The sequence below is a fragment of the Cebus imitator genome, unplaced genomic scaffold, assembly GCF_001604975.1.
Source record: "Cebus imitator isolate Cc_AM_T3 unplaced genomic scaffold, Cebus_imitator-1.0 Scaffold193, whole genome shotgun sequence".
Lineage (NCBI taxonomy): Eukaryota > Metazoa > Chordata > Mammalia > Primates > Cebidae > Cebus > Cebus imitator.
This window is the reverse complement of record NW_016107508.1, coordinates 975311-1000785: the sequence shown is the minus strand read 5'-3', so window position 1 is coordinate 1000785 and position 25475 is coordinate 975311. Positions and strand designations below refer to the sequence as shown.

General features: G+C 39.1%; 1 protein-coding gene across 1 annotated transcript in view; it reads left to right on the top strand.

Annotated features, from left to right (window-relative positions):
- The window catches only part of CATSPERB (cation channel sperm associated auxiliary subunit beta), a 152208-nt gene that overhangs the window by 110047 nt on the left and 16686 nt on the right, over positions 1-25475 (top strand). The window contains exons 19-22 of the mRNA XM_037745163.1: positions 6319-6648; positions 11429-11568; positions 16430-16627; positions 19981-20091. Of these exons, the coding sequence (XP_037601091.1) occupies positions 6319-6648; positions 11429-11568; positions 16430-16627; positions 19981-20091 (779 nt within the window). The remainder of the gene's footprint in view (positions 1-6318; positions 6649-11428; positions 11569-16429; positions 16628-19980; positions 20092-25475) is intronic.

Genomic DNA, 25475 nt, shown 5'->3' with positions numbered 1-25475 from the left:
TTTTTGTTGTAGAGACGGCGTCTCGCTATATTGCCCAGTCTAGAGTGCAGTGGTGTGAGCTCAGCTCACTGCAATCTTTGCCTTCTAGGTTAAAGCAATTCTCAGCCTTCCAAGTAGCTGAGACTACAAGCACATACCACCACACGTGGCTAATTTATTTTGTATTTTAGTAGATGAGGTTTCACTGTGTTGCCCAGGCTGATCTCTAACTCCTAAGCTCAGGCAGTCTGACCACCTCAGCCTCCCAAAGTGCTAGGATTACAGGCCTGAGCCACCTTGCCCAGCCTAATTTTTGTATTTTTAGTGGAGACGGGGTTTCACCTTGTTGGCCAGGCCAGTCTCGAACTCCTGACCTCGAGTGATCTGCCTACCTCAGCTTCCCGAAGTGCTGGGATTAACAGGCATTGGCCACCAAGCCCTGCCCAATATTTTTTTTTCTAATATAACAAAGCATAGCTATAACTTCGTTGATATGTCATCAATAGTATTGCCTATTATTTATTCCTATGAGCTTATTTTGTCTGAAAGAGTTATCAGAAGAAATGAAAGAAAATAGGAAGTTCATGCAGATTTTGCCTTGCTTTAGCAAAATAATTTTGAATCACTGTTCTATAGGATGTTTCTATCTCAAAAGATTATGGATTCATAGCAAAAGTTAGTATTCAGAGGGTTTGGGTTTTAATCTGACTAAATGGGAAGCCATTGGAGGGTTTCAGCAGAAAGTGACATGATCTGAGTTATGTCTCAACAAGATCACTTTGGCTGCTGAGATGAGAATAGACTGGGCAGGTGAAGAAAAGAGGGCAAGGAGAGCAGAGAAGTCAGCTAGGAGGCCATTACCATAATCAGGTGAGAGATCATATTAGACTTAAAGATGCCTGTTACTCATCCAAGTGGAGAAGTAAGATGGGCATTTAGAAATACAGGGAAGTGATCTGGACTAGAGATAGAGATTCGAGGACGGTCGGCTTATGTATGATAGGTAATGCCGTGAGACCAAATGAGAACACCTGGAAAATGACTGGCGTTATAGAAGGGAAGAGGCTTGAGGTCTAATCCAGGGCATTCCAATACCTAGTGTTCAGGGAGATGGGGGAGAATCAGTAAAGGATATTGGGTGATCTGTTCAGAGTAGAACTAAGAAAGAGTGTGTCAAACCAAGTGAGGAAGCTCTTTCAAGGAGAGGCCCCTCTCCTGTGCTGCATAATGTAGGGAGCCAGCCCTATATCACCCGTGGATACCCCAAGTTCAGGGGCAACAAAGGAATGAGAAAAAGACAAATTAAGAGAAAAAGTAGGACCAGGGGGCCATTATTTCATTACTCTGGACCTTACAAGGAGCCTACAAGTCTGGCTACGTCATAGTGCTATGAAGGGGTTTTATGTCCTGAGCACAATGTTTATGGTAACAGAGCCGAGGTCACCCTGCACCAGAACATGAGGCATGGAGAGGCCTTCCTCCTCAGAAGCCTCCTGCATCCTTCTGCAGTTTGTTGTTCCTTGTCTGTATGTTACTCATAACCAATTTATGTAGGCACCCTGTAAGTCCTTTCTCCTTTGCTGTTTTTCCCGACATATCCCCTCCGTTTTTATCTAAACCACCATTGCTATTATTGTTTGCTTATGGTGTCTCTCTTCGAAGTCAGCTTTAATATTTGCAGACTAAGAACATACAGCATAAACAGACACAAACCAACACAAAGTTTACAGTGGTTGATTCACAGAGAGTTTTTTCCATCTTAATGGTTTCATGTTGGAGAGGCTGTTAGCAACTCCAGCAAGAACATCTGTGCCAGGCAACAAGGTAAGGTGAGCCTGAGATGCCTCAAAAATTTGCTTTTTCAGTCTAGCTATATCTAATGTTAAATTATCTTCTTTCCCTTTTAAGTGCCGCTTAATCATTTCCCAGTGGTATTCAGTAGCGTTGTAAGAACTAAGAGCAATACAAAAATCAGAAGTGTTCCAATCACATTGCATGTGTAGACGGTGCTTAAGACTCATGATACGATTACCCATCCAGATGACCGTCTGTCACAAATCATTGATTTGATTTGCCAATTTTTGATCCATTTGACTTTGGTAATTCCAAAGCTTTGAGGAATTTTTCTGCCAATTATCTACAAAGCTGGCAGTTTGAACAGAAGAATGCAAAGCAACACCAGATGCTGCAGCAGTAGCTGTGACAGCTACAAGACCCATGATCACTGCTATTAAAGTAAATCTTATTGTTCTATTTTGAACACCTTTTAAGACCTCAGTGACAATATGTATAGAGGGAGAAGTTTCTCAAGGTCTGTTAAGAGACACAGGTATCCAAACTCCTTCTCGAGTTTGAACAAGTAAGATATTATTTCCTTTTACTTCCACCCCAACTCCAGGAGTACTTACTGTCAGGGTGATAACTGCCGCTTATGGTAAGGTTTTAAATGTCTTGGTGGTTTTCACACCAGTTGTTGATTTGGACCTGGAGAGACACAAGCAGATCCTCTCCCCCATGTTATTACATTGTCTTTTCCCCAACTTTTTGTTAATGGGTTTTGCCACCAGATTAATTGTCTTAAGTTCTCTAATTTGGATTATTTAGGTGTTGTTTAGCTGCTGTTATTTGTTGTCCCTTGGCAAGCTTAAAACAATTTTTAGTTAATAATGTTAAGCTGAATTGCATTTGTGAGGTTCTATATTTCCTGTCCCCTTCTTTGTTTTGTTTTTTGTTTTACAAAGCTAAGTAAGCAATTACAGCTTTATTTTGATGAGTTATTTTCTGGAGGCTTTTGGGTTTGTACTTGTAAACTACACAAAGAGAAACAGAACAGATTAATAACATCATTATAACAGTAATTATAGATTCTCCAAATGTTTTTATTTGAATTTTAGGGCTGCCAATTTATTAGCAGCTTTATTAAGCACCTTGAAACCTGACTACCTACAGTTACATTTTTTTCTTAAGGAGTTGGGACCCAGAAATTTTGGGGGAAATAGGGCAGAGGTTGCTCTTCTGTAACTACTTGCTGCTGAAAATGGGCATTGAAGGCCCTCTGGGTCCCTCCTCCTTGCTTGCTGTTTAAAGGCCTTTCCAGGTGCGGTTTTATTTTAATGTTTAGTTTACAGAAAACTAGGTGATACTTTTAACTTTTAACCAATATGTTTACACACAGAGTTTTTTTTTTACAATTACTGTTTTAAAACTTTTTTAGACTTTTAAACCAAAATTTATACAACCTACTTGCATAAATTTCCTTTTATGACATTTTTACAACTTTCACTGACAAACTTAGACATGCTCTTACTTTCTGTGCCTCTCTTTCTCTTTGCTTTCCTTTTCTTTCTCTCCCTTTTTCTTTTACACACTTTCTCTTTCCATTTTTTGACATCCTTCTGGCTGGGGCTGGACTTGCCTTGGGCTGCTGGTCTTTTCTCTGGCTGGCACAGGTGTACCTTTTTGCCCGCAAGATTTCCGGCACACGGCATTGAACCGTCTTGTTGTTGCTGTTGCCTTTTAAGATACTAAGCAGGTTTTGCAACTTATTAGTTAATTAGGAAACTCTTTTTTACTGAGGAGCAAAGCTATATGGCTTGCTTCTAATTGCTCCTTACTAATTTATGAGCTAGTTGTAATTTCTTTCCCTTTAGACGTTACTGCTTTACTTCAATTAGATTTTAAAAGAGCCACATTTAAAGGTCTTACAAATCCTTAAATTTTACTTAAATTTTAGTAGAGAATTACAATTTGGGATGTTACTTGTTTACAAAGAACACACAAAATGTTACTGTGGGACACCTGTGGAGAGCAGCCTGTAGGTATCTAAACCGGCCCCGCCCAGCTGCTGCTTGCTGTTTGCAGCTTGTCCTGCTCCCTCTCCCGCCCGGGCAGCAGCTGCTGGCATTGGGCTGAGCCTGCTTGGCTTGAACGCTGCTGTTAAAGCAGTGAGTTTTACTTTTAAAACGGCCTGTGATTCCTCTAACGGAGGAATGTTAGGTAGATCTGGCCAATCTTTGATAAAATACTGAGGAGGAGCTGACAGACTCCTTTTTCCTTAGCTCCTTCTTTATAAAGCAGTGAAAGACAAAGAAAGCAATAGACAAAGTAAGAAAGCACAGATATATTGAAAACAACTGACAGAGCAAGCAACTAGTACTAACTTCCTCTTTTCGCTTAAGAGGTGCTTCCTATTGTTACCCATACTTCTGGAGCCGTCCAACTACTCATAGCACTGATTCGTTTCATCCTCTGGGTTCCTTTGTCTGTAGTTCCTCCACTTTACCACGCTCAGGCGTGCCTTCACCGAAATCCTTGAGCCGCACGGTTGGGCACCAAAATGTAGGGAGCCAGCCCTACATCACCCGTGGGTACCCCAAGTTTGGTGGCAACAAAGGAATGAGAAAAAGATGATTAAGAGAAAAAGTAGGACCAGGGGGCCATTACTTTATTGCTCTGGATCTTACAAGGAGCCTACAAGTCTGGCTACGTCATAGTGCTACGAAGGGGTTTTACATCCTTGAGCACAATGTTTATGGTAACAGAACCGAGGTCACCCTGCACCAGAACATGAGGCATGGAGAGGCCTTCCTCCTCAGAGGCCTCCTGCAGCCTTCTGCAGTTTGTTGATCCTTGTTTATATGTTACTCATAACCAATTTATGTAGGTACTCTGTAAGTCCTTTCTCCTCTGCTGTTTTTCCCAACAGCATAACACCAATAGGTCTGGTAAGATAAGAAATGAAAATTGGCCAGTGGATCTGTGTGAACGTCCTTGGGAACCTTGGCTGGGCACGGGTGGTTCATGCCTGTAATCCAGCACTTTAGGAGGCCGAGACAGGTGGATCACCTGAAGTCAGGAGTTTGAGACCAGCCTGGCCAACATGGTGAAACCCCCATTTCTACTAAAATACAAAAATTAGCTGGGTGTGGTGGCATACCTATAATCCCAGCAACTCGGGAGGCTGAGGCAAGAAAATTGCTTGAACCCAGGAGGCGGAGGTTGCAGTGAGCCAAGACTGTGCCATTGCACTCCAGCCTGGGTGACTCCATCTCAAAAAAATTTAAAAAGTCCTTGGGAATCTTGAAAAAACCCGTTGGTTGGAGTCATGTAGACAGAAGTCTGATTGGAATGGGTTCAAAAAATTATGAGAGGAGAGTGGAGACAGTGAATAAAGATAACGCTTTCAGCAAGGTTCACTATGAAGGAGAAGAGAGAAATTACGGGGTGGTTGGAGGGAACGCTGGAAAGGATTTTCGTTGATTGGTTTGAACTGAGAGAAATTAGAGCATATGGGCATAATTAAGGGAGCGATGAGGCCCTCTTCTGACTTTTTTTAGAGTGAGGAGAGTATTGTTGACATGTTTCATGACCTATCAAAAATGTTTTGATAATGATAACTTCCCTCTCCTTCAACAGCCTTCCTTGGCTTCATTGATATCTACTCTGACTGATTTTCTCCAATCATTTCTTCTTCGTCTCCTTGAGAGAATCTTTTTCCCTTCCCATTCCTTAAATGATGGTGTTCCTTAAGATGCCCAAGAACCTACTTTCTTCTAAATCTTTACGTTCTCCTTAAATACTCAATTACTCATCCATTCAACAAATATTTATTAAGCATCTTCTTTGTAATAAGCACATCTTTAGGTACTGGGGAAACTGGCTGCATTATCTTTCTCTTGTAGAATCACAATACAGATTTCAGGTTATTAAGGCTTTTAGTAGTTCCATAGTTTTTTTTAAAAATCAGCTTTTTTAACTTAGCTCTACATAGTTTTTTCTGCCAAAAATTTTATAGAATAGTTTCGCAGTAAACATTAAAGCAGGCCGGACATGGTGGCTCACGCCTGTAATCATATCTGTATTCCCAGCAGTTTTGGGAGGCCAAGGTGGGTGGATCACCTGAGAGTAGGAAGTCTGAGACCAGCCTGGCTAACATGGTGAAACCCCGACTCTTTTAAAAATACAAAAATTAGCCAGGCGTGGTGGCATGCGCTTATAATCCCAGCTACTCGGGACACTGAGGCAGAAGAATCTTTTGAACCTGAGAGACGGAGGTTGCAGTGAGCCGAGATCGCGCCACTGCACTCCAGCATGGGTGACAGAGCGCTCCATCTCAAAAAAAAAAAAAAGCAAAAACAAAAAAATAAAGCATAGGCGCATGGCCTATTCATGATAAACTTTCTATAAAATAATTTGAATTATGATCTGAAATTTGGCAAATGTGTTCTCTGGTTAAGAGACAGTTTAAAAACTCAGTGTATTTGTTAGCTATGTACATCAGTTTGTTTGGCAAACATAGGATATTTGATTTAATGCCAAATCTCTTCTGTTTAATCTCAGTTGCTCAGGCCTTGTTTGAAAATACAGACATAGAGAAGACTGTAGTGATTCCTGGGCACAGCAGCTTCCTCATCACAAGTATTTTAGATAATAAGAATGCAGTAGCCCTTGCTACCATGCCTGAAAGAGCACCCAACAATATGACCTTTCTGAAGAGCATGTGGTTCTTATACAACTTTGGGCAAAGGAATGGACGAACATGGAAGATATATTCAAAACCGTGTAATTATTGGTTTCAATATGATGATTCACCATCCCTCAATATTGTGAAATACTTCGATCTGGGAAACTCTCATGTTTTAAAAGCTAAGGTCATGCAAAATTCAAAAGGTAAGTTTGTTTTTATAGGAAAATATCAAAAATAAATGTTTTTTCTTGAATGTGAAATATACTCCTTGATACTGACTTTATCTTTGATTCCCATACTTGATGGCATTCTATTAACAGTATTAGTGTCTAATTATTGAGCACTTAAAATGTACTGGGCTCTATATTATTATTTTATTTATTTGTTTGTTTTTGAGACAGAGTCTGTCTCTGTCACTCAGGCTGGAGTGCAGTGGCATGATCTCAGATCACACACAGCCTCTGCCTCCTGGGTTCAAGCAATTCTCCTACCTCACCCTCCAAAGTAGCTGGGATTACCAGTATATGCCACCACACCAAGCTAGTTTTTCTATTTTTAGTAGAGATGGGGTTTTGCCATGTTGGCCAGGCTGCTCTCGAAATCCTGACCTCAAGTGATCCACCTGCCTTAGTCTCCCAAAATGCTGGGATTACAGGAGTGAGACACCTTGCTTAGCCATATTTTTGTACATTTTTTATCTAATGTTTATAACAATCCTAAAAATATAGATTATAATCCTCATTTTACAAATGAGGAAAATGAGATTGCTACCACCCCAAGTTGACACAGAATTTTAGTATAGATTTTTGTTGCCCTCTGAAAAGAAAGCTCTTTAATTACTTTGGTATTGTTATATTTATTTCCGCTACGGTTGACTTTTGAACAACACCAGTTCGAACTGTGCAGGTTCTCTTATCCACAGATACTTTTCAGCCAAACATGGACAGAAAACACAGATTTTGTGGGATGCGAAACCCATATATACACAGGGACTGACTTTTTCTATATGTGAGTTCCACAGACCCAACATGGGGACTTGAGTATATGTGAATTTTGGTATATACAGAGCTCCCTGAACCAGCCCTTTGTGTATCCCACAAGATGACTGTATTTATTTTAAGCCAAAAAAAAAGTCTTTGAAATAGAATTACATACTTTCCCCCATTTTTCCAGAAATTTATTTATTGTAAAAGTAATACAAAAATTATTCAAGATGCTGGAGAAATAGCACAATGGAAAAAATAAAACAAAAATATTTTAGTAAATAACTGGGCTAGGAAGAGAGGAATAAAAGATGGAAGGGAGGGAATAGGGGAGAAAGGGCAAGAAAAAGAAGAAAATCGTGTCACCAGAAATGAAGAAGGAACCTAAAGCCAAAGAAATTAGCTAATGTATGACTCCCCGAAGGATGTGAGGCCCAGATATTGATCATAAGGCAGTGAGATGTATTTTAATGCCCAAGTGTTGACAGAAAGTTTGACTTTGGGCCTTACTACTTTGTGGAAGGAAGTTGGAATGGAAATCATTAAAGAAAACTGGGACCATCAAATCATGAAGAGGGAATTAGGAAAAGTCTACCCACCAGCCCAAAGCAGCAGCAGCGGGGATTATCATCTCCATGGTGCTTAGAGTGAGGAAAAGCAATCTTCCATAAAAAATCTAAACTCCAAGACTGTATCACATTCAGAGACTGAATTCTGCGTTCAGGTATAGAATTCCAAGCTGAGAAATAATAACGCCTGGGCCCAAACACAAGGAAGCACAAAACTCTCTGTAGGGGTCAGGCACAGTGGCTCATGCCTCTAATCCCAGCACTTTGGGAGGCCAAGGCAGGAGGACAGCCTGAGCCCAGGAGCTCAAGACCAGCCTGGGCAACATAGCGAGACCCTGTCTCTATTAAAACACACACACACACACACACACACACACACACACACACACACACACACAATTTTATTAAATTGAAAATATTTTTTAAATTAACTCTCTGTAGGAATACTTTCATAACCCAGGTAATATGGACTTCCAGGGGGAAGAATATCAGTCTCCACTGATCACAAATTGAGGAAAAGAATTTTAAAACTATGTAAGGAAATGACCCAACATAACAGAGAGTCAACAGGCATAGGAAACAGAAAATTTTAGACTCCGAGAACTTGAGATAGCAGAAAAATCAGAAAGACACTATCAAATAAATATGCATAAAACTCTCAGAGTAAAAGAAGATATAGGAACCATAATAAAAGGACAAAATGCTATTTTTTAAAACAAGACTTATTTGAAAAACAGAACTGAATACAATTTATATAAGTAAGTAAAACTTAGAAGCTTTGAAAAAAAATTGAGAACATCTATTTCCCTCAATATCGTGGATTAAATGTCCTGAAAAACTTCTTTCTATTTGAAACCCTTAGAAATCCTTTCTTGTTGATTATATGACTAATTGTCCCTATTCAAGTAATTTTAGAGTTTCAATTTTATGGTTTTAACATTCCATTTAATTCTTTAGGTTATCTCAATTTTATTTTGGTATATTGTATATGATTAGCTAGTTGTTCCAATATTATTTATTGACGAATGCATCCTTTCTCTACTGATTTCAAAATATAGCTTTATCTTAGTATACAATTTACCTATTATTCTGACCATTTCTGAATTTTTAAGATCTGTTCCATTGTAATCTCTCTATATTCTGTCACCAACACTACAATGTTCTAATTATTTTTCCTTTAAAATACACCAAATTGCTTATTAAAGGGCTCAATCAGTTATATATATTCAGTTTGATGGAAGCAAATAGTAACCAACAAATCAACTAAGTTGCCTGTTTCTGCAGAAAAATCTAGTCCAGGCTACTGAACATGTGGTCCCTGAACCTGCATTAGCATCGCCAGAGCACTTGTTAGAAATGCAGAACCGGCGGGCACAGTGGCTCACACTTGTAATCCCAGCACTTTGGGAGCCTGAAGCAGGTGTATCATTTGAGCCCTGGAGTTCGAGACCAGCCTGGGCAACATGGTGAAACCTGTGTCTACTAAAAATGCAAAAACTAGATGGGCGTGGTGGCGGGAGGCTGAGACACGAGAATCACTTGAACCCGGGAGGCAGAGGTTGCAGTGAGCGGAGATCGCACCACCACACTCCTAGCCTGGTGGCCTGGGTGACAGAGCGAGACTATGCCTCAAAAAAAAAAAAAAAAAAGAAAAGAAAAAGAAATGCAGAACCTCAGGCCTCACTCCAGACCTGCCCAATCTGCATTTCAACAAAATCTCCAGGTAAAGGCTAGGAAGCACTGGGTAGGCCACTTTAGTTTAAGGGAAACAGTTGCAAGTGAGACCTCAGGCAAATCATTTATTTCTTTTAAATTCTGGCTTATTGATCAGTAAAGATGCTGTTAGACTACATAATATTTCAAATCTGTTTTTCCCTTAAAGTCCTCAGTATGGCAAGGATGCAAACAGGTGGCCTGCAGGTAGAAATTGGCCTGGTGAAATATTTTGTCTGAAATGCATAAGTGTTTTCTGTTGGCAACGCTTGACTGACAGCCCTTTCAACTGAGCATATACCCTTCAATTTGTCTACTAATCAACCAACTAGGGATAGGCAGTATTATCTGAGATCTTGATTAGCATTTGAGAGCCAGGCTGAGGAATGAGGGACACAATATTTTTCTGAGAAAATAGGAAAAAAATATTTTTAAAATTAAATTTGTCTGAGAACTGTCAAGGGTGTTTGAATGAGAGCAGCTCCATCTTGAATAGGAGCTAGGGAAAATGAGGCTGAGGCCTACCGGGCTGCATTCCCAGACAGTTAAGGCATTCTAAGTGTTAGATATAGTGAACTCCAAGTTTTACTTCAAAGAATCAGTGTGTCTGTATGTTCAGCTCTCATTCTTTAATTCTCCATTTTCAAGTTTAACTTCCCAGTTCTCTGTGCCTCCTTGCCTCTAGTTTCAGCAAACAACTTTCCTACCAGTTCTAATTAGTTGTTCACATCTGTTCCCCCAGTCCCCTGCTCCATCCTGACTCATCCTGATCACCTGCTCTAGTCGCCTGCTCCATCCTGACTCATCCCGGTCACTTGCTTTGACCTGAGTCACCCCCAGTCACCTGCTCTGCCATAACCATTTTTCCCACCAAACCACTCACCCTGCCACTCTGGCTCTTACCCCTGCTCTCTTTAAAGCAGCCAATCGGAATTAGCTTTGACTGTGCAGTCTAACCCTAGCCAATAGGGGAACGACACAGCACTAGGGGCTATGTCAGGGATAAGAACCTCTTCCCCTCCCCTGTTCAGGTGTGCGCTCACCATTGGTCCATCTGTGAGACGCATCCTTCTCTATAGTTAATATTCTAGTGCTACTTCTTTTGCAGCACCAAAAATGTATATATAACACCAAGTCACAGGATGAGATATGAGGTCAGCACAAGATACAGGTCATAAAGACCTTGCTGATAAAACAGTTTGTGCCACTAAAACCAAGATGGTTATGAGAGTGACCTCTGGTTTTCCTTACTGCTACACTCCCACCAGCGCCATGACAGTTTACAAATGCCATGGCAATGTCAGGAAGTTACCCTATGTGGTCTAAAAAGGGGAGGCATGAATAATCTGTCGCTTATTTAGCATATCACCAAGAAATAACAATAAAAATGGGCAACCACCAGCTCTGTCTTTGGACTAGCCATTCTTTTATTCCTCTACTTTTTTAATAAACTTGCTTTCACTTTACTCTGTGGACTCCCCCTGAATTCTTTCTTGTGTGAGACTTGAGAATCCTCTCTTGGGGTCTGGATCAGAACCCCTTTCCTGTAACAGAGCTATTAAAGTTGACTCTATATAAATTGCTAACTATATGTGCAGCCATTGTGCAACCTGCAGAATAGATTCTGTTGATGTTCTAAAGTCAGATTAGCCAATCATTATTAAATTGAGTTTACAGTTTTCATTATGTGTTATTAACTGCTATCCTTGTTTCCATAGATTTGCAAAAACTTGAAATACCACTGCTGACTGTGTTTGTTGGAAACCCTAATTTGTTGGAAGTTACAGCTAAAGTCACTTTTGATGATACTGACAGTTATCTAATAAATATTTCTGCAGCTAGCAAAGTTTTACGTCAGGTAGGATTTTCTTCAATTATAAAACATCTCCTACTAATGAAAATATTTTCTAAAACAACTACTATTAACATTTAATGAGCATCATTTTAAACATCTTATTTATAAGTACACACATGAGAGTATAGGGTTACAAGGATAAATATATTGAAGAAAACATTTAATAATTTTATAAAAATAGATTTGTGAGCCGGGCACGGTGGCTCACGCTTGTAATCCCAGCACTTTGGGAGGCCGAGGCGGGTGGATCACGAGGTCAAGAGATCGAGACCATCCTGGTCAACATGGTGAAACCCCGTCTCTACTAAAAATACAAAAAAATTAGCTGGGCATGGTGGTGCGTGCCTGTAATCCCAGCTACTCAGGAGGCTGAGGCAGGAGAATTGCCTGAACCCGGGAGGTGGAGGTTGCGGTGAGCCGAGATCGCGCCATTGCATTCCAGCCTGGGTAACGAGCGAAACTCCGTCTCCAAAAAAAAAAAAAAAAAAATAGATTTGTGTCCTACATAATATTTTTAGTAACCACTTATATATTTATCAGACTTAACAAATAAAAAAAAATTGAGATGCCACTGAAGGTAACTGCACATTTCAGATACATGTTTTTTTACCACAAAAATATTAAGGCTGGGTTCACTGGCTCATGCCTATTATCCGAGCACTTTGGGAGACTGAGGCAGGAAGATCACAAGGTCAGGAGATCAAGACCATTTGGCTAATGTGGTGAAACCCCCTCTACTGAAAATACAAAAAGTTAGCCAGGCATGGTGACACACAACTGTAGTCCCAGCTACTTGGGAGGCTGAGGGAGGAGAATTGCTTGAACCCAGAAGGTGGAGGTTTGCAGTGAGCCAAGATCATGCCACTACACTCCAGCCTGGGTGACAGAGCAAGACTCCGTCTCAAAAAATAATAATAATTAAGTTGAGATATATGAAATTACCCTTTTGCAGACCAAAACATAGTAAAACCTTGGCAATTTTATATGTTCAATTTATAATTTTGCAAATAGCCCATTAAAAATTAAAGAAAAAGGTAATAAGAAACAGTAGCAATTGAGATCATTTATTGTTTTGTTATTGTTTAACTTGAACTACTTTTTATTGCTTTATATATATATATATATATAGTTAATTACATTTCTGCCTTCGACTGTTTAAAAATAGGGAACACAGGCAGGGTGCAGTGGCTCATGCCTGTAATCCCAACACTTTGGGAGGTGGAGGCGGGTGGACCACCTGAGGTTAGGAGTTCAAGACCAGCCTGACTACCATAGAGAAACCCCTTCTCTACTGAAAATACCAAAAATTAGCCAGACACAGTGGCACATACCTGTAATCCCAGTTTGGGAGGCTGAGGCAGGAGAATGGCTTGAACCTGGGAGGCAGAGGTTGTGGTGAGCCGAGATCATGCCACTGCACTCCAGCCTGGGCAACAAGACCAAAACTCCATCTCAAAAATAAAAATAGGAAACACTTTAAATAATAAGAAATTCATTAGTTGAAATAAAGACATTATTTACACCATGTTCTTAATATGTACTTTGTATGATTTATTTACTGAAATCATGATAAAGATGAATTACTAAACAAAAACTAAATGGTGAAAAATAAAACACATGTAGCTTACTAAGCTCCTGTTAACTAGGAGGAAGAAATCTCTCAATTCCTCAGGAAAACCAAACATTTTTCAAATAATACATTTACAAGTCAGATTTTTTTTTTAACAGTGGACAATTACCAGGGTATGTACCCATCGTTAGCATTACTTTATTCAGTAAATGAGAACCACAAAAAATCACTGGAGAGGACTAGATACAGACACGGAATCAATTGCTCTTTGGCATTTTTCCTTTTTTTTTTTCCTATTGTATATTATCAGTTTATAATTGTATAAATGAGTGAGGTAGAAAGTGATGAAAGATGAAAGGTGAGTTTTGGTGAGGATGTGGAGAAAAGGGAAGCGTTGTACACTGTTGCTGGGAATGTGAATTAGCAGAGCCCAGGAAAACGGCATGGATGATCCTCAAAAAACTAAAAATAGAATTACTGTATGATCTAGCAATCTCACATCTAGGTATTTACCCAAAACATTTCAAATCTGTTTGTCAAAAAGATGTCTGCATGCCAGTGTTTGTTGAAGCACTATTCACAATAGCCAAGTTATGGGGTCAACCTAAAGGTTTATTAACAGATGAATGGATAAAGAAAATGAGGTACAGGAATACATACACAGTGGAATACTACTCAGTCTTTTACAAGAAGTCTGCCATTTGCAACAATATGATGGAATTGGAACATTATGCTAAGTGAAATAAGCCAGGCACAGAAAGATAAATATCGCACATCCCTACTTGTATGTGAAATCTAAAAAACTGAACTCATAGAAGCAAAAAACAAAATGGTGGTTGCAGAGGTGGAGGTAATAGAGCTAGTCAAAGGGTACAACAGTGGTCTCTAACCTTTTTGGCACCAGGAACCAGTTTTCATGGAGGACAGTTTTTCCATGGACTGGGATGGGAGGGCATGGTTTCAGGGTGAAACTGTTCCACCTCAGATCATCAGGCATTAGATTCTCATAAGGAACGTGCAACCTGGATCCCTCACATGTGCAGTTCACAATAGGGGTGGAGCTCCTATGAGAATTTAATGATGCTGCTGATCTGACAGGAGGCGGAGCTCAGGCAGTAAAATTCACTTGTGTGCCCCTCACCTCCTGCTATAAGACCCAGTTCCTAACAGGCCACAGACTGGTACTGGTCCTCAGCCCAGGGGGTTGGGGACATCTAGGGTACAAGATCTCAGACAGGAAGAATATGGGGATTTCTTAGTCTTATTACACAGCATGGTGAATATAGATAATAGAGTATTATTAGTAGTAATTATAAATTATATATATATATTTTATTTATTATATATAATTATATTTTTATATATAACAAATTATAAATAATAATAGAGTATTGTACATTTCAGAATTGCTAATCATAAATTCTAAACGTTCTCACCACAAAATGATGACATGTTTGAGATGATGGCTACGTTGACTAGATTGATTTAATTATTCCACATTATATTCATAATTATAGCAAATTTAGCATATAAGCTGTGAAAGAGAAGGAAAAAATTATGCTTAATCCTATCTTTTTTTGTTTTGTTTTGTTTTGACTATTTTTGAGACAGGGTCTCTCTCTGATGCCCATTCTGAAGTGCAGTGGTATGATCACAGCTCAGGGCAGCCTTGACCTCCTGGGCTCAAGCAATCCTCCCACCTCAGTCTCCCTCATAGCTAGCACTACAGGCCTGCCACACCTGGCTAATTTTTGTGTTTTTAATAGAGATGGGGTTTTACCATGTTGCCTAGACTAGTCCAAAGTCCTGGGCCAAGCGATTCACCCACCTAGGCCTCCCAAAGTTCTGGGATTACAAGCATGAGTCACTGTACCTAGCCATATCTTTCAAGAATGACTAAACACTTTTAACACTTTGGGTATTTAAAAAGGCAGTGAAAAGGTTCCAAACAGAGGATAAAATATGAGCCTTAGCAAAGACTACTTGCATTGGCTCTCAATTCTGGTATTTTGTGACCTCGGAAAAGTTACTTTACTGTGGCTAAGATTCCTCATCTTTAAAATGGAGGTGACAGTAATTATACCTACTTCATATGGTTATTTTGAGAATTAAATGTGATAATGTTACCAGGAGGGGTGTGGGGTCCTCAGTTCTTGTCTTCTTGGAGGAAAAAGTTCATCCAAGAGACATGCGGCAAGGGTTAAATAGCCACAGAGTTTATTTAAAGCGGCAATACCCTGGGAGCAGGCTGCTCGAGAGAATGAGCCAGCCCCAACTAGCACTGGTGAAAACTTCTTCATGAGAATCTTACAAGATTATTCATGAAGGGGCACAAGGGGGTGTTACTTGCAAGCATGTTTTGAGTGGTCCCCTGGGTGTGTGCGCTGTGATTGCACGGGCTAGTACGCATATCACATGTCTTGTTAGCATTTAAATTCTCCACCCAGGATGTGCTTTTTAGTATTATAATGAGCAAAAGGCTACTCTAGGGTGAGATTTTGGAGGAGTGGACATGCTTGTCATGAGATAAGAGTCCCTACCAGGTTTATCTCCAGCTAGGGCCTGATAAGCCTGATAAGCCCAATCATGAGGTCAGAAGTTGCCACTGTAGACATTGGTTTTTTTTTTGGTTTTTTTTTTGCTATCAATTGGCAGTGCTGGCAATCAGTGGGCAGCATCTCCAAGGATTCCTTTGCCAGGGGCTCTTTTTCCTGCTCACTTTTGCCTACTCTAACAGTAATACAAATAGCATATCTAAAACAGTGCCTGGAACCCAGAGAATGCTCAATAACTGTGAACTTACAATATTTTCTTATTTTTTTCCTAAAATTGGGATACTTGGTATAAATACTTTTAGACATGTGCTCATTCCATTTAACTGTACGTTTTAATCCTTTCTTTTTTTTTTTTTTTTTTTTCAGGAAATTAATTTTCTCACAGTTCTGGTGGCTACAAGTTCAAGAACAAGCTATCGGCAGGGTTGGTTTTCTCTGCAGCCCTTCTGCTTGGCTTGTACGTGATCATCTTACTGTGTCCTCATATAGTCACCCCTCAGTTTTTGTGTTGTCTACGTCCTAATCTCCCCTTCTTATACGATGACTCCAGTAGCACTGGATTGGGGCCCACCCAAATGTCCTCATATTACCTTACTTACCTCCTTAAAGGCCCTATCTCCAAATACAGTCACATTCTGACATACTGGCGGTTGGGGTTTCAATGTGTGATTTTTGGTTGAACACAGTTCAGTCCATAACAGTTACTTTAAATAACCTTCATTTATTTGGTTATTTCCAGGGTTCAACTTCACTGGCATTTATTATGTGGTCAGCCTCTACTGAGTGCTTTGTTACGACAATGGTGCCAACATTGAAAAGCAGCTGTGGTTATCTCAGATCTATGCATCACATTCCTAGCAAACTTATCCCAGATGAAGACTGGATTAGTGGAGTTCATAAAGACAATCGGGGTTTTAACCTCATCAAAACTTTGCCGGTAAAAAAGAAAAAAAAAAAATCTAAGTATATTGTTTTAAGAGAAGCAATGCTGTATGTGACTTTTGTGTGATTGCCTACCCATTCGGTTTCAGCATTTCTTTTGTGAGTGGTTCAAAACACTTCACAGTGATTTTTCAATCCTCATGTCATTTTGAGGATGTGATGATGATTTCTAAAATGTAAAAACTTTCTGAAATAATTACTTTTCCTGGTAACTTAGTGTCACCATTATTATAATTTTGCACTTTATATGTTGGTGTGATCTTTGACTTTTGTGATATATTCAACTATATTCCCTTGCATTGACCTGTCCTAAGCTAATACAATTAACCCTTGAACAACAGGTTTGAACTGCATAGGCCCACTTACATGTGGACTTTTTTCAAGAAATACGTTGGACATTTTTTGGAATTTTGCAACAATTGAAAAAATTCACAGACAAACCATAGCTTAGAAATACAGAAAAAATCCAAGCATGGATGGTTGAAAAAAAAAAAAGAAAAGAAATTAAAAAAAAAAAAAAAAAAAAAAAAAATTATGTTCAGTTTGTTTGAACTGAGATAAAAACAAGATTCACACAATATGTGGTTGTTTAGCTCTTAAGTCTTATTTGAGAGGAGCTACTACTCCATTTTCTTCCCCTGCCATTTAATTGTAGAAATTGGGTCAGTTGTACTGGAGAATCTCCAACATTCCAGATTTTCCTGTTAGCTTTCTTGTATCTTACTTAACTTGTGCCATTAGACCTCTGTATTTCCTTTAATAGTAGAACTCTGCTTAGATTCAGGGTCAATGTGTTTGACAAAAGTAATAAAAATATGCCATTCTTAGGGTGACAAAGAGTATGGGGCCAGGACAAAATGACCACCACCGGAACCTACTATATCGCTATGATTGTTAGTATTTCTACAATTTTAAAGTACACAAATACTTCAAAATTGTAATTAGAATTTATTGAATTGTATTGTTGTTTAATATTAAGGATCAAGCACATTTACTGTGCATATATTTCTACCAAAAATCTATCTTTGTGAAATACAGTGATTATTAAGTGAATTTTATTTTCAAAATGTGCACCAATCAGGCTAAGTATGGTGGCTCATACCTGTGTTCCCAACACTTTGGGAGGCCAAAGCAGATGGATCACTTGAGGCCAGGAGTTTGAGATCGACCTAGGTAACAAGATCCTGTCTTTACAAAATCTTCTTTTAGTTTTTTAGTTATTTGCATAGCATGGTGAATATATTTAATATTAGAGTATTGTACATTTCAAAATTGCTAAGAGTAAATTTCCAAATTTCAAAAGCTAGGTGCAGTGGCACACATCTGTAGTCCAGGCTACTCAGGAAGCTGAGGTGAGAGAATTGCTTGAGCCCAGGAATTCAAGGCTGTGGTGAGTTATAATAGTGCCACTGTACCCCAGCCTGAGCGACAGAGTGAGATCTCATCTCTTTAAAAAAAAAAAAAAGTAAATAATCAAAGTTATTTTATTCATATCATCAAACCAAATATTCAGGTGGTCATCAGTGAATGGGGAAGCCTCAAAGATATGAGTTAGATGTAATAATGGCATTTATTTAATAAGTCTTTTAAAAATATTTAAAATAAATTTTGTTGTGTATNAAAAAAAAAAAAAAAAAATAAAAAAAAAAAAAAAAGAAAGAAATACAGAAAAAAATTGGCCAGGCACAGTGGCTCACACCTGTAATCCCAGCACTTTGGGAAGCCAAGATGGGTGGATCATTTGAGGTCAGGAGTTTGAGACTGACCAACATGCAGAAACCCCATCTCTACAAAAAATACAAAAATTAGCCCAGCAAGGTGCCAGGTGCCTGTAATCCCAACTATTTGGGAGGCTGGGGCAAGAGAATCATTTGAGCACAGGAGGCAGAGGTTGCAGTGAGCCTAGATAGTGCCACTGCACTCTAGTCTGGGTGACAGAGTGTGACTCTGTCTCAAAAATAAATAAATAAAATTTTTTACTATCAAAAAAATTAATAAAAAGTTGGATATGTCATGAATGCATAAAATATAGAGAGATACTAGTTTATTTTATCATTTACTATCATAAACTATATACAAATCTATTACCAAAAGTTAAAATTTATCGAAACTTACACACACAAACACAGATCCTACATGGAGCCAGAGAAATGTAAGCAAATGTAAAGATACAGTATTAAATCATAACTGTATAAAATCAGCTGTGGTACACACTATACTGCTGTAATAATTTTGTAGCCACTTCTTGTTGCTATTTGGGTGAACTCAAATGTTGCCAGTATTCCTTTAAAATGCCCTGAGAGGCTATTCATCTCCATATAAGCAGTTCATCTAGCTAGTAAATTGCAAATCACAGTAAAAAGTGACCTCTCCTGGCTCTAATATACTTTTCATCATGCAATACTATAAACCTTAAATAACACCGTGGGTCCCATATGAAGTATTATAATGAGCAAAAGGCTATGGCACCCAGTGATGCTGGAAGTGCTCCCAAGAAGCAGAGAAAAGTCATGACATTACAAAAAAAAAAAAAAAAAAAAAAAAAAAGTGAATTTCTTGAAGTACACTGTAGATTGAGGTCTTCAACTGCAGTTTCCCTCAATTTCAGCCAGACAATTCACCTTGTAAACAAATGATGTAAACTTACAGTATCCATATACAGGACAGTACTGTAAATGCATTTTTATTTTCTTTTCTCTAGCTCACTTTATTGTAAGAATACAGTATGTAATGCATATTACATACAAAATATATATTAATCAACTTTATATTACCAGTAAGACTCCCAGTCAACAGTAGGCTGTTAATGGTTAAGTTTTGGGGGAGTCAAAAGTTATATGTGAATTTTTGACCGTGCAGGAGGTCTGCATTCCTAACCCCTATGTTGTTCAAGAATCAACTATATATCTACCCATTTCAATGTAATAATTTTAATTTTTGCTTTGTTAGAGTTTGTGACCTTTTCAAATATAAAATGTTACTCTTTGTCAACTAACTTATTACTTATAACTTTCCTTGTGACAAAAAGTAAATAATCAAACTAGAAGAATTATTTACTAATTGTGATACATCACTAAGACTCTTTGATAAAGTGTTTAAACTTTATTACATTGACTTTATGGCAGTTTTTTCACTTATTTACAACATCCAAGATATATTATCATGGGTTAAAATTGTTGAAATTCTGGAAAATGAGCGGTAGAAGAGCTGGGGAAGAGAAATCTACCTTAATATTTGTAGTTAAAAATGGAATTTTTGCATTGATTGGTTTTCTAGAAAATCAAGATCTATAAAATAAATATTTCATAATAATGAATTACACATTTTTTTTTGTTTAATCTCTTGCAGATAAACTACAGGCCTCCATCTAATATGGGAATTGCTGTTCCACTCACAGATAATTTTTATCATGCAGATCCTAGCAAACCCATACCAAGAAATCTATTTTACAAGTCAAAGGTAAATAACATTTTTTACAAATAAACTAATACTCATTTGAATTCAGGAAATCATTCAGTAAAATTTTATATGGACCTAGTTGTGAGTCTTAAATGAGAAGGTGCTGCTGTTATTATCATGATTACTGTTCTGTTCTTCCTTCTTCTACCTCAGCCCCTCCCCTTGACTCTCCCTGGCTCCCATTTGGATTTCATTGATGGGGTGACAGCATTTTTTCTCAAATGAAAGGAGCCCCAGTTCTTTAGCCCTGTGAACAGATGGTGTCCAGGAGGGAAGAAGACGGCCTGCTCCAATGCAAGCACATTTAAACTCCTGCAAAAATTCTGCCTAGAAAATGACCAACCCCCAGCAGCACCCTGCCTCTCTAGAGGTGGAATGAGGGACGGAGGGAGAACAGGGAGGAGCCATTAGATTCAGAGGAAAAGTGCAGCATGGGGCAGCTTCTCAAGGAAACCACATGGGTGCCTGTGGAATCTCTTTCCTGAAAAATGTACCCACCTGCCTATACACATGCACAGACAGACAGTCATATTCATTCATACACATGTGCACACACACAAAGACATAAAATTGGTGTTTCCTTAGCTTAAAACTCTCCACTCTCTTCCCATCTCATTCAGAGTGAAAACCAAATTCTTGCAATGGTTTACAAAGTTGTCCATGATTTGGCCTCAGCATACATTTGACCTGACTTTCCCAGCTCGATCTGCTCTAGCCACGCTAGTCTCTTTGCTGTTTCTCCAATATGCTGGCTCATTTCCACGCCATGGCCTTCACAGTTGCCTCTGTGTTAGTGCTCTTCTGCCTGATACCACATGGCTGACTCTGCAGGTGCTTTTTCTAAAGTCACTATCATAGTAAACCCTTCCCTGACTCTATTTAGAATCCTAACCCCCATCTCCACTGTCTCTCTCCTTCCCTGCCTTGTTTTTCTCCATTCCACTGACTACGGTTTTACATATTTTACTCACTTATTTATCGTCTTTCTGACCCCATAAGAAGGTAAGTTCAGAAGGTAGAGGTTTTCATCTATTTCATCTCTACTGTATCCCCAGGTGCACAGAACAGTGACAGACTTAGGGAATGCTTTAAAATTGTGAAACATACTAATACACATTCACACACACACACACACACACACACACACACACACACACATTTAGGAAGTGAACAGACTTCTTGTGATATCTTGGGTTTTAGGTTAAGAAGCTCTGCTCCAGGCAATGATTAACTATGACTCTGAGTTCTTCTTCACATCCAGTTTCTCCCAAAGACAAGCCTTGTTGTATCACTAGAACCACCTCCTCTACTGAAATATGACTTTACTATGTTTACATGGAAATCCTTAGTTTCCTGGGTTTTTTCTCCAGGATTTTCTTGGGAGTTAAATAGGGAATGTATGTATATCTAAGTAAATAAGAGGGTTTTTTTTTTATTTAATGCATCTTTTATGCATCCAACAAGTGTTAATTTCAGCATTTCCAGTGTTATCAGGCACTATCCAGACATTTTCTGAAGATACACCAATGTGCAATATAAGCATGGTGGCTTCCTGGACTCTAATAGGTAAGAATTTGTATATCTTAAGCAAAAAGACATGCAAACTAAATGGTGTCGTCTAGTGCAGGGCTTCTAAACAGTATGGCCCTGCATAACCTGAACCAGAATTATTCAGAAATATTTTTGTTTGTTTGTTTTGTCTTGAGATGGGGTCTACCTCTGTCACCCAGGCTGGAGTGCAATGCCATGATCTTGGCTCAACTGCAACCTCTGTCTCCTGGGTTAAAGTGATTCTCCTGCCTCAGCCTCCCTAGTAGCTGGGATTACAGGTGTGTGCCACCACTCCCAGCTAATTTTTACCTTTTTAGTAGAGACAGGGTTTTGCCATGTTGGCCAGACTGGTCTTGAACCCCTGACCTCATGTGATCCATTCACCTTGGCTTCCCAAAGTGCTAGGATTATAAGCGTGAGCCACTATGCTCACCCCAAAAATATTCTTACAATGCATCTTTCTGACTCTCATCTCATACCTACTGAATCAGAAACTATGGGGTACCTTCCTGAAATCTGCATTTTAAAGACTTTAAGATAGGTCAATAGTAGATTAGACACAGTATGAGTGAGTCAGGAAAGACATCCCCGAGGAAATGCTTCTGAGTCAGGACAGATATATCGGTAGGGGTTAACCAAACAAAGGAGGAGAAAGTAGTAACAGAGAGGACTGGAAAGGGAGTCAAACAGCATTCCAGGCTGAGGCAACACCAGGCACAAAGGGCGATGATGAGGAAAGGCTCAGTGTCTCTGAATAACCTAAAGACCATTCAGCCTGGAGCATAATGAGCTAGAGAGAGAGTTTGGAGACAGCAGGCCCTAATGCTGTAGGATCTCCTAGGCTGTGGAAATGATTTCGAATTTTATCCTAAGAGAAATCAAGAGCCATCTAAGGGTTTTAAGCAAGAAAGTAACATGATTATGTTTGTATTTTTAAAAATATGATTAAACCAAAATGACAAACATCTACACTCTCTCCTGGGCAAACTTCATGAAACATTCATAAACATATTTTGGGTTTTTTTTTTTTTTTTTTGGAGAGTCAGGCTCCTGCTCTGTCACCCAGGCTGGAGTGCAGTAGAGCGATCACAGCTCACTGCAGCTGTGCCTCCTGGGCTCAAGCAATCCTCCTGCCACAGCTTCTCAAGTCACTGGAACTAGACATGTGCCATCATGCCTGGCTAATGTTGACATTTTTGTAGAGATGGGGATCTGACTATGCTGCCTACACTGGTCTCAAACTCCTGATCTCCAGCAATCCTACCGCCTTGGTTTCCCAAAGTGCTGGGATTACATGCGTGAGACATCACGCCCAACCCATAAACATGTTTTCCAATGGGATGTAGCAGTGAAGGTAAAAGATAAATAGATGATAGGAAGAGTACTGTTAAGAGGTCAGAAAATTCGAGAAAGTTCTAAAGTTAGCAAGCAAATCGAATCAGATGCACAGATAAGTATAACTAGAGGAGCTCATAACTGGTAGCAAAATTTAAAAAAAAAAAAAAAGTAACCCCCTCACACACAACTGATGCCAAAAGAGGGAATTTGAGATTTCAACTCCTAAGTAAAAGGGTACTAAAAGGCAAGGAGGTTCTCTGCAGCATTGGTCATGGAAAGTGCAGCTGAGCTGGTCATGCCTTCTGCAACTCCTACACAGGCTACAGTAGCCAGAGTGGGGATCTGGGCTGCAGAGGCAGACAGTGTCCAGGACAGCTTCTGACTGACACTTGCGAGAGACAAGAACCTCCGTCTCAGACACTAAGATGCTGACATGGTCCTCCTTGCAGCCCAGTTCCCACAGTTGCTGGATGCATTCTAGGGTAATGAGAACAAGGAAGCACAGAGCAATTTATAAAAATGACAAGTTTTCTGCACAAGTGAAACCTGCCAAACCTCTTATTCTGCAAAATCACTCCCTAAAACAAACAGGACAAGAGGGAATTAGGAAGATAGGATTGGGCAGACCACTCACAACTTATGTACCTCTGCCTCTGATCACTTCAAAATATTCACATTCTGGGGAGCATGTACATATGAACCAATGATGTGATTTCATTGTTAAACTAAAATAATTTCCATACTCACCAATCTTGTATGATGGCATTACAAAAAAAAACAGCATTGTAACAGATAGACTACAGAAAGATGAGCAGAGAATTGTAAAATATCCAACATTTGAAGAAAACTTACACAATAAAAAAGAAGCATAAATCTCAACAACTAAAAAACTCTGATGCCTCGGAAAACAAAGTTAATATATATCTGGAAAAAAACTTTGTAATGAGTATAATAATTATTTTCAGAAAGAATCAAGAAAATATTGCAGCCATGAAAAAATTGGAGATATCACAGAAAAAGTTAGAAATTAAAAATGTAATCAATGAAACAGAGAAGTCAACAGGTTGAATAGCTGAGTGGACCCAACTTAACACCAAATTATTGAGTTTTATTGGTAATGAAGCTCTCTGTGCCAAATATCAGAGCTTCAAAATATGTAAAGTCGAAACTGATAAAAACACAAGGAGAAATTGACAATCACATTAAAAAATGAGATGCTTTAACACTGCTCTCTCAGAAATGGTCAGATCAAGTATTCAAAAGACTAAGTAAGGATATAGAGCATTTATATATTACAGTTAATACTCAGATGGGCATATATGTGCCCATATGTGCCTGTAATCCCAGCACTTTTGGAGGCTGAGGCAGGAGGATCACTTAAGGCCAGAAGTTCAAGACTAGCATAGGCAATATAGTAAGACCACTGTCTACAAAAAAAAAAAAAAAAAATTAAATTAGCCAGACATGGTGGCTCACACTTGTGGTCCCTGCTACTTGGGAGGAAGGATGAGGTGGGAATATGCTTGAGTCTGGCAGGTTGAGGCTATGCTGAGTCATGATCACACTGCTGCACTCCAGTCTGGGCAACAGAGTGAGACCCTGTCTCCAAAACAACAACAACAATAGCAACAACAACAATAACAAAAAGCAGTGTGGTATTGGCATAAGGATACACATGTAGACCTATGGATCATATAGATTTATGGATCAATGGAATAGCATTGAAAGTCCAGAAATCAAGCAATACATCCATGGTCAATTAAGTTTCAGCAGATGTGCCAAGACCATTCAAGGAGGGGAAATAAGCTTTTCAACAAATAGTTCTGACACAACTGTATATCCACATGAAATAGAATGAATTCGAACCCCTACCTCACACCATAAACAAAAATAAACTCAAAATGGATCAAACACCTAAAGGTAAATGCTTGAACTATAAAACTCCCATAAGAAAATATAGGTGAACAGCATCACCTTGGATTAGACAATGGTTTGTTAAATATGACACCAAAAGCACAAGCAAATAAATAGATAAAATGGACTTGATCAAAATTAAAAACTTTTGTTCAGGACAACCCACAGAAAAGGAGAAATGTTTAAAAATCATATAATCATATATCTAGTAAGGGTCTAGCATCCAGACTATATAAATTATTCTTACAACTCAACAACAAAAAGACAAACTGCCCAATTAGAAATAGGTGAAGTTGACTAGGCATGGTGGCTCATGCCTTTAATCCCAGCATTCTGGGAGGCCAAGTCCAGTGGATTGCTTTGAGCTCAGGAGTTTGAGACCAGCCTGGGCAATGTGGCAAAATCCCATCTTCACTAAAAAACACAAAAGTTAGCTGGGCACTGGTGGCACGTTACTGTAGTCCCAGCTACTCAGGAAGCTGAGGCTGGAGAATCACTTGAGCTCAGGAAGCTGAGGTTGCATTGAGACAAGATTGCACCAGTGCAGTCCAGCCTGGGTGACAGAGCAAGACTCCATCTCA